The sequence below is a fragment of the Gavialis gangeticus genome, unplaced genomic scaffold, assembly GCF_001723915.1.
Source record: "Gavialis gangeticus isolate Ggan-Ray unplaced genomic scaffold, GavGan_comp1, whole genome shotgun sequence".
Classification (NCBI taxonomy): domain Eukaryota; kingdom Metazoa; phylum Chordata; order Crocodylia; family Gavialidae; genus Gavialis; species Gavialis gangeticus.
In genome coordinates, this window is record NW_017728997.1 from 31,559,334 (window position 1) to 31,569,600 (window position 10,267).

The 10,267-nt window shown below is 39.7% G+C and overlaps 1 protein-coding gene across 7 annotated transcripts in view; it reads left to right on the forward strand.

The window, feature by feature from the left end:
• BICD2 (BICD cargo adaptor 2) overlaps positions 1–10,267 on the forward strand; it is a 90,908-nt gene that overhangs the window by 62,214 nt on the left and 18,427 nt on the right. For all 7 annotated transcript variants that reach the window (XM_019505023.1, XM_019505024.1, XM_019505025.1 and 4 more), the window contains exons 4-5: positions 1,358–2,377; positions 5,023–5,174. In XM_019505023.1, the coding sequence (XP_019360568.1) occupies positions 1,358–2,377; positions 5,023–5,174 (1,172 nt within the window). The remainder of the gene's footprint in view (positions 1–1,357; positions 2,378–5,022; positions 5,175–10,267) is intronic.

Below are 10,267 nucleotides of genomic sequence, written 5' to 3' on the forward strand. Positions count from 1 at the left end.
CCACAATAGACTTACCAGCTGGATGCTGGTCTCCAAGCTGCCCTGCTGCATGTTGGCAATCAGATTGATATCAGCCATCAGTATCAGACCAAATAAAATCTATCAGTGAACCCCTAGATTTGGGCTCTATTATGCTAGGCTCTGTACAAATGTGTACAAAGAAATGGTCCCAGCCTTAAAAACTGGCAACCTAGAATTAGACTGTACTGAGTGTAATTCATGGTTGTACGAAAGCCAAATCCAGTATTATTTAAGGGTCTATGCCACTTGGGCTTTCTGCATTAATAATCAACTCCACAGTGTTGAAGTGTATAAAACAAGGCAAGCATGTGAATTACCTAGAAGTCATTGAAGTAGTATTTATGGAAACTTGTAATTAAAATAATGGGATTTGCCCCTAAAATATTATGTGGAAAAATGAGTTTTTAACTAATTTTTTTCCCAAAAAGAGAAATTTTGGTGGAAACAGTAAAACAAACAAACAAAGACAAACCAAAAAAAGTTCATTTATGTTGTAACTTGTTCTGTAATTGTGGAGAAATGCTATTCTCTGTCTGCCCCCTTTGGCATTTCATATTTTAATTTATTTTTTTCTACCCCACCAAAAAATTAGAAAAATTTGAAAAAGTTAAAGTGTAATTTTTTTCTACTTGTTCATGTGTGTATATATCTCTCTCTCTCTCTAAGTGCAACACTTTCTTCCCCATCTACAGGGAGAAAAGTAAAGAAGCAAGGAAGTGGTGTCTCATTTTATTTCCCCTCTGTTCTCCTCTGAAGTGGAAAAAGAGGGGAAAGACCTAAAAATGAGGGACTTCCTTCCCCATAAAGAAATAACTTTCAACCAATTTAGTACATACGTTTTTCAGAAAGAGAAAAGCCATTTGTACAAGCTGTGGGAATTGCCTGAAGGTTTGGTATTCTGCTAGGTGGAGACAGAATTTAATTTCCTTCCTTTTTTTTGTTGATAGCAGAATATAATCAGGGGGTGAGAATTCTACATCAAACTGCTGCTATTTTCTGGCTCCATATACTTATCATTTATTTATTTATTTTAGGGCAGGGGGATTTTTATCTTCTAGGGTAAAAGGATGGTGATTTTGCCATGTGGCTTAAGTAGAGAAGAGGAAGCTAGAGCAGGAAAGGTGTTTTTTGAGAACACATAATAAATGTGGGAACCATCTTAAAATGCAGAAGCATTTGGGTTTAATGCAAGTGAAGCTGGCTTTTCCATAAAGTGTAAGTGGAAAGGTTTCTGTAGCTGTATAACGTTTTGTTGCGTATTAACTCTTTTCTCCCATTGCAAAAGGAAACTTCTGTAAACATGTTTCCAATATATTAATACCTGCCTTTATTTCAGATGGAAAGAGAAAAAGTGAATTTGTTATCTACACTCCAAGAATCTCAGAAACAGCTAGAGAATACACGTGGAGCCCTTTCTGAGCAGCACGAAAAAGTTGGTAGGCTCACTGAGAACCTCAATGCAATGAAGAAACTCCAGGTCAGCAAGGAACGTCAGTCTGCTCTAGACAATGAGAAGGAACGGGACAGCCATGAAGATGGGGATTACTATGAAGTTGACATCAATGGGCCAGAAATACTAGAATGCAAGTACAAAGTAGCTGTGGCAGAGATTAGTGACCTGAAGGAAGAGCTGAAAAATCTTAAGGCCAAATATGAAGAGTGTGAGTCTAAATATGAGGAAGAGAAGAACAGGTATGAAACTGAAAGCCAGGCTCTTACTGAAAAGATCACTTTGTTAGAAAAATCTAGCCGGCATGATAGAGAACAGGTAGCCAGACTGGAGAAGGAACTGAAGAAAGTAAGTGATGTGGCTGGAGAAACACAGGGCAGTCTCAGTGTAGCGCAAGATGAGCTAGTCACTTTCAGTGAGGAATTGGCCAATTTATACCACCATGTTTGCATGTGTAACAATGAAACTCCAAACCGAGTGATGCTGGATTATTACAAAGAGGGCAAAGGAGGCCGTAGTAGTCCAGAAGGGAAAGGTCGAAGGTCGCCCATCCTGCTCTCGAAAGGGTTGTTATCTATAGAGTTAGGAAAGGCAGAGAATGGAAGCAGTGATAGCAGTCCATCTCCAGTATCATCCCTCCCATCTCCAGTATCAGATCCTCGGAAGGAACCAATGAACATTTACAACTTGATTGCTATAATTCGTGATCAGATCAAACATCTGCAGGCTGCAGTAGACAGAACAACTGAATTGTCCAGGCAGTGTGTTGCCACCCAAGAACTTGGGCCAGTAGTGGACAAAGACAAAGAAGCGCTCATGGAGGAAATTCTCAAGTTGAAGTCCCTGCTAAGTACCAAGAGAGAACAGATAGCAACTCTGAGGACTGTGCTAAAGGCCAACAAGCAGGTAAGGAGGTTTCATGGAGGTGAAGTATGGTTTTAAAGAGCCTACCTCATGAACAAGAAAATTCAAAGAAAATTTGGTTGTGGTGCTGCATTTTGATTTGACCGCTTTTTAGAATCATTGAAGTGAATGGCAAAACTTAGCCTGGCATCCATGGGGATAAGATTTAGTCCCATATATTTAGATTTGGGACCAAACTGTTGTCGGATCAGAGAGGTTTTGAGACTGAATAGTCCAGAGACAAAACTTTAACTTAATCTTGCAGTATCAGAGGTGATCTGATGGCCACCTATAAGTTTATCAGGGGTGACCACCAGTATCTGGGGGAACGTTTGTTCACCAGAGCGCCCCAAGGGATGACGAGGTCGAATGGTCATAAACTACTGCGAGACCGTTTCAGGTTGGACATAAGGAAGAATTTCTTTACTGTCCGAGCCCCCAAGGTCTGGAACAGCCTGCCATCGGAGGTGGTTCAGGCACCTACATTGAACACCTTGAAGAGCAAATTGGATGCTTATCTTGCTGGGATCCTATGACCACAGCTGACTTCCTGCCCTTTGGGCGGGGGTTGGACTGGATGATCTTCCGAGGTCCCTTCCGGCCCTAATGTCTATGAAATCTATGAAAAGTTTGAATACAGATACACTCTTACATAATGTAACACTGTTATCATCTCACAATTGGAATAGCAGGGTATTACAGATCAGTAATAAAGTGCTCTAGCAGAGGTATCTGGGCAAGTTGAACAAGTACCAACTTAAGCAACTTAAGCTGACTGTTTAGCCATTGAAAAAGCAAGAATTATTTTCAGTTTAAAGGAATTTATATTAGCTGGCCTCTTAATAGGATTAAAAAACATACTTCATTTTTAAGGATGTACATCTCCCTTTCCAACAATAATAATAAACTCAGTCTTCTGTAAGAACTACATGCCAGAATTAAAGCATCTTTAAGCTTTGTAGACTGAACTGTGACATTGATGCACAGTAGCAAAGCAGCAAATTAGAATGACTATGATCAGATGATTCTAGAGTGCCATGTAAGAAATGGTTTGTTACATTTCAACTCAAGTTAGTGATGCAAATTCAAAATGACCTCTAATTACAAAAGTTAAAATAGACATTTATCGAATGTGTTGTCTGAGAAATAGATTTATACTTTTGAGGCATTTTACGTGTATGATTTTAACTATACTATCTGGATATTTGTGTGTCCCCCCCGAAAGTTGGTGCAGAGTAGAAGCTATCTGTACTGTTATTTCCAAAATCTTGTAATAAGTTGTCAGTCCCTATTTATTTATAGTAATAATGGTATTATGAGAGAACCTGTTATTTGACTCAGCGTAAGTGCTGGCCATATATGTACAATAGACTCAGTATCTGCAGTGTGATGACCAAGACATAGGACACATAAAGGCATTACAGGCACTGACAGATGTGGGGGAAAACAAAAAAATGTGCTTTACCAGAAAAAGCAGCGTATTAGTTCAACCTGGTTCCACAGCCTCTGTATAGATTGGGCACTTCAGCTGGGATTTTTTTTGGCACTTCTATCTAATAGTTGATTAAATTGACTATTAGATAAAACCACCATAAAATCCCCTTTGAAGCATCTGATCTATACAGATGTTGGGGAGCCAGGTCCAACTAACAAGATGCCTTCTCTGGGCATGCACTGGGTTCAGTGTAAGAGAGTACAGAGTTTAAAATAAAGTGCTGGTTTTTGTTTGTATGTTTGTTTGTTTTTTTACATCTGTAAGAAGCCTACATGCTACTAGGAGATTCTCTGTGCCCCTGGTAGTTTCTTCAGGGGCAAATATGCCCTTCCTGGCAAAGTTTCTCTCACAAGAGCATAACACTTACTTACTTGTATGCTCCCTTCCTGGTCCAATTTAGGAGGGAAGTGAAGAATCGAGGCAATGTTCCACATTTCCCCAGGTCAGGGACTGCTTGGTTGGGAGAATGGGTGGGGGGCATTGCCACACTGCTCCAGTCCCCTTGGGACTGGTCCGGGAGGGGACTGGAGCAGGTGTGGCAAAGCTCCCTATCCACTCCTTAGACTGATTCGGAGAGTAGATGGAGGGCTTTGCACTGCTATGTCTGCTCAGCTCCCAGTGCCCAGGAGCCAAGCAGCCATTCCTTACTCTCTGTCTACTCTTCAGACTGGGGTTCCTGATCTGAGAAGTAGGTGAAGGATTGTCTGCTGTTTCCTTGGTCTCCCGCTGGTGATGGAAGTGGAGCTGGAGGAGCAGCTGCTCCTTGCCCCCCTTCACCTGTTCCCCAAACTAGGACTCTGGTCTGATGAAGGTATGAAGAGCAGGGGAGACAGGGCAGCTGCAGACTGAAGGCCTGTACACTAGCTCTTATGGAAAGATTTCTACTGGAGGAAATTTCTCAGGAATTTCCAGGAGTAGAAATGACCTCCTGTTAATGGCCATAGTGCTACATAGTTACTGGGAACAGAATCTGTCTGCTGTGTTTACAGTATTCTCAGATCCGTTATATTCACCCTGTAGTTAACTAGAAGTTAACATTTCAGTGCTAAGTAAATGTTCCATTAAGTGAATGGAGATAAAAACTTCTTGGCCAACTGCTTTATGAAGAGTTTCATTAACTAGTACATTTTCTGTTCTTCTCGGTAAACAATAGACTGCAGAGGTAGCCCTTGCCAACTTAAAAAGCAAGTATGAAAATGAGAAGGCTATGGTTACGGAGACCATGATGAAGCTACGTAATGAACTGAAGGCTTTAAAAGAAGATGCTGCTACCTTCTCTTCTCTGAGAGCAATGTTTGCTACAAGGTAAAGAACAACTGAAAATCCTGTTATCCCTTGTGTGTATATGAAAGTAATAGACTCCATTAGCTGTAAGAAGCAATACAGAATGTATATCAGCATATTTGGAAGAGATGATTTCAAGTTTAGGTTATCTAAAATGTTTCAAGTGAATGTCAATTACATTTTCCTGTTAAGTAGGAAAATGACCAGGATATAGTGTTCTGTTATAATAAATCATTGAATTTGATTATATGAAAATTGGGGAGGTGGCTTGATGAGTTAATGTACCTTTTTAAAAATTTAAAATGAGCCTCTGTTACACCATGAAGATGCTCAGCTATAGCTGAATTATTATGATGTAGATGCTGGCAAGTACTGTTTTGTTTTGTTTAGTTGTTTTTTTAAAGGAAATAATTATTTTTAGAGTTGCATTTTAACTGCATTTGGCATCTGTCTCCTTCCATTTACAAATGAAATCTAACAAAGTTGCAACACAACTTCAGTGTGGAACTTGTCTTTTGTAGCAGTGCTTTGTGGTGTTATTGGACAACACGCTCATATGTTATGTGCTAAACAAGGTGAAAACATGCCATTTTTATCTGCATGTTGCTTAAAGCTTCCTGTCATTGGCTTCTCTCAAACCTACAACACCAGAGAAATATATATGCTGTTTCCAGGTCTGTCTTCCAGAGAGAAAATAAAATGTTTGGTCAGCTGCAGTTTGAAATTAGCTCATAAAGAGCTTTGTCTTAAGTAGCTGCTTTCAGCTTGGTAGAATTCTAAAGAAAAAAAAAATGTCTCTTGGGATGGTGCTAGGCTATGCAGGGCTGTCTAGGCCAGCGCAAGATAGGCAGGGCAGATGTAGTAATGACCACATCAAATGTAATTTAATAGCTGTGAGTGTCTTGCTCAACTCACGTAAGTTAAGCTCATAGCAGAAAAGAGCTTATTGTGCACGTATAAGCTAGGGACTGCTTATACTTTTTTCTTTGCCTGGTATGAACCTTTTTAAGCTGAAAAGATTTCCTGTGCCATCTGTTGAAGGCAGCCTGCTGAGGAATAATGGAGATGTTTTGAGAACTGAGGCTTCTCTCCATTCATGTTTACTGCATTTGAGTGGTTGGTTCTGTACCAGCTCTAACAAAAGGCATGCAGAAAATGGCAGCAATTGGATAGAAAGCAAAATTGTATTTCCTGTCTGTCTTTGCACTTATGATTAACCCAGAAAGAGAAAAATTATTGCAGGAAGTGGTAAGCATGACTCGCTGGTAAAGAGAAATTAATGCCATTTCAGACTACTTTTTCTGTTGGCCTTTCCCTGTACACAAGCCTCTTTATGATCGGAGGCTGGTTATAGATGAGCTGGAAGCAGTAGGTAGGAGACAGAAAAGCAATAGGTAGTTTATTTTGTAATTTTAAATAGTTTCTGTTAGGTACAGGTTGTTGAGTAGTTAAGCTGTATGCTACTATAAAGCATTATTCCTTCCATATAATAATCTTTTTTCCCTTTTCTTTAGGGACAGTAATAGAGACGAGTAACAAAGTAACTCCACCCCCTCCCCTTTCTTCTCTCCCCATAGTGCAGTAGACATGTGGCAAGACAATTCCTTCTTCTTGGCATATAGTCACTTACAGCTCAGCCTAATTCTTTTATCTATGGAAAGTTAAAATTTACATAATAGGGAAATGTCAGTATAAAAGCAGGAGCAGACATTAAGTTTTGCTGGGAGTTGCAGATGTGAGCTTTAGCCCTGCAGCTCTTGTTGCATACATTATTGGCCAGGTACAGATATTACACTTTTACCAGTATAAGTGATTGGAAAGCTGTCTATACCTGTAACAGAACATCTGGTTTTAAAAATGGCCACAGACTGATTTAAAAATGGCAGAACCCGGCCAAAGATTTGCCGCCCCCCCCCCCCCCCCCAAAAAAAAAAAAAAAAAAAAGGGCAAACTTGTGTTCTGTTTGCTACCAGTCTTAACTATGTTGCCTACAGGAAATATATATGCTGATTGATATATATATATTGATATATTGATTGCAGCTTAAATCAATTCTGCCTCAGGCTTTTTGAAAGTCATGCTTTTTGCATGTATAAGGTATGTGGGATGAGCTGTTTTGTCTAATGCATGATAGTCTGGCCTGCATAAATGAACAGTTGTTGTTCCTGAGCTGCTATTTTACCTAGGTGTTGCAATAAAGAGAAATGGGTCAGCTAAAAAAAAAGCAGAGGGCAACCAGTGCAGGTCTTGGAAAGCAGTCTGAATGGACAGAAGCTTAGTTCACTGACTTTTTAACACCTAAATTAGTATAGCCTTGAGTCATGCATAGATGAGAGCCAAAAACTCACTTAAGATTATCAGTTAGAGCAAATAAAAGAATTGCATGCAGCTGCTCTAGCTTTGATAGCTAGGCTGAAGTTTGGTGACACAGTTTCAGGAAACTTGCAAAATTGCTCCCTTCCCTAAATACTGTGTGTCCTTTGTTTTCATAACTACTAAATTCAGAGCCATTGGAGCATTAAGGATGATTATGTGCTGGGAACACAGTATGTACAGCGTTTAATCACAGGACTTTTCTAGGACTTCCTAAGTTCCATTTCATTCAGTGTGTTGGCATCTAGTAGCAGCCTCTGCTCCCTTATTGGGGGCCACAACAGCTGGTAGAACCTTCTCACATTTGTGAACATATGTGTCTGTACTGTCTCTACCTACAATGAATAATGTACCATTTTTGCTATGTGCATTTTCACTGTTGTTAGCAGTGTTTCAGCTAAAATGTGCATTGTTTCAGTTGGGGCAGGTTTAGGAGAACCAGCTGAGATGGTTTGGGTGCAGTGGAAGTATGGTTAAGACGTTGCACTACAACTGCTGAAATGTGAGGTTAAGGCACACTAGAGGTTCATGTTGAAAGATGCCCTCTGCTGACTTAGCTGGAAATGGGTACCTGGTCATTTGGCTTTGAAGGTGGTTGATCTGGTGCTGACCATATCACTCCCTTGTATGCCCTTGAAAGCCATTGTGCTAACCACACTGTTGTGATGGTTCATCTGGGCTTGGATGGACCTTTGAATAATCAAACTAGAAGATTTGGTGGAGATAACCTAGATAATTGCTCAGGGAACCAGTTTTGTGGTGGTCTGCAGGGAGCACAGGTCTGCATCAGTCATAACAAGCAGCCTGCTAATGGGTTATTTATTAACAGCCAACTAAAACTTTATTCTCTTCTGGCTACAGCCCATGTGGGAGGATTCATTCAGTCTGATCATATTGCAAGGATCTTGTGAGGGGGTGTTAGTTATTTGCAGTGCAAACTATACTTGCATATATGCAGCTTGTTTCAGAGAGTAGAATCCTTTGAGCTAGCTGCACAATGCATGTGGCTGAATGGGAAATGGAAGAAATGTGGATGTACAAGAAAGCATATGTGGGAGTGGATCAAATTACTTTGCTGCTTAGAGTGTCAATGCTGTCAGCACTGACAGAGGAACTGCATGATACAGCATTTCTGTGGTAGCTAGTACAGTGTTTGTGACACAGACTAGGCTTTTCTAATTATTTCCTTGTTGCATTTTTAAGTCTGGGATAAATGGTCTCTGTTACACAGATCTGGATGTTTTGCAGGAAGTTGGCCATTTTGTTGTACATGAGAGAATGAAATAATAAATGGGTGTTACAGGCTGGGCATGAAATAGTAACTGACCTAATTTCCTTTTAAAGTAGGTTAATCCTACTGATTTGACAGTACTATCAGCTATTTTTAATAAGTAATGGAAATACAATAGGGCCTGAGATGGGGAGAAGGGAAGCCAGGCAAGGCAAAAAAGGTATTTGTTAATGTTTTAAGTGTGCTCTGAATGGCTTAATTTTGGGCTAGTAGATTTGTGTTGAGGATATTTCCATTCCAGAAGTACAGGCAGACGTGCTTATTTGCTAAGAAGTATTAATAGGACATAAAAGGCACAAGTAGCAACATAAGTAAACCCAGTTGTCTTCAGTATATGTGCAGTTATCATGGGTGCAGTCCAGATCCACCCCGGGGATCTGAAAACAGAGTTCTGCCACTTAATTTTGATGACTAGTAGTTATCTGGTATCAATTAATGGCAATCAAACATTGTGGAGTTAATTAGTATATGCTTTGAGTACTAGAAAAAGAGGCAATAAGCTTCTTATTTAAAATGCTGAGAGAGATGCTGAATGCGCTTTTCTTTGTCAAGTAGATTTACAGTTGCTAATAGGAATCTTGGGTGGGACCAGATGTAGATGCAACAAAGGACTTGACTTGAGCATCAGGTTGCAGTAAATGTTAATTCAGACATAGTCTCCAGCTTTTATTACAAGAGATTATATATGCTTCTCTTTTATTGTTATTGTCTAGCTCTTCTAATCTGACTGGTCTTTTATCTAAAGCAGCTGCTGAAAGTTCTTCATATAGAAATGCATTGCCCAAGCTCACTTTTTTTGTTGGTGCAGATGTTCATGAGACACTAATTCTAAAAAAGGAAATTAATTTGTATATGAAGAGATTTATCAATATAATAAAGAAATGTCCTCTAGACAGGAAGCATATACCATCACACATGATATATAATAAGGTGTGTGTGTGGGGGGGGGGAGGGTGTACATGCATGCGTGTTTAATGAATGAGTAAATAATTTGTAATAGCACATAAGGTCCCAACTGGCAAACAAGCTACTCCTATTAAAAACCTATGTAGCAGTGCTGCTTAGCATACGGCAAAGTACTAGCAAGGCTGTTTAATAACACTGGTTTCTCAGTAATGAAGTGGTTAATTTATATTTCTACAGTGAAAGTTATCAAAGACAGGGAAGGTCTTTGGACTGTACTGGTTACACCCAGAGCTGAATTAAATCTCCTACAGAAAGCAGGCAAACAGCAGAGTTAGTAGTAAATAGTGACCTGTTTAAAATATTTAACTGGAAATAAGCATCAAGAAGTTACCTTCAAACAACAAACAGCCAGAGGTGTTTGGATTTACCAGTAGCTAGAAACTAAAGATCAAAAATACATGCTGGAGAGAGAGAAGCTAGTTGTTAAAAGATGACTTGGGGGAGGGCAGAAATTGTGACCAGTAATTTTTCGTTTAAGATATTG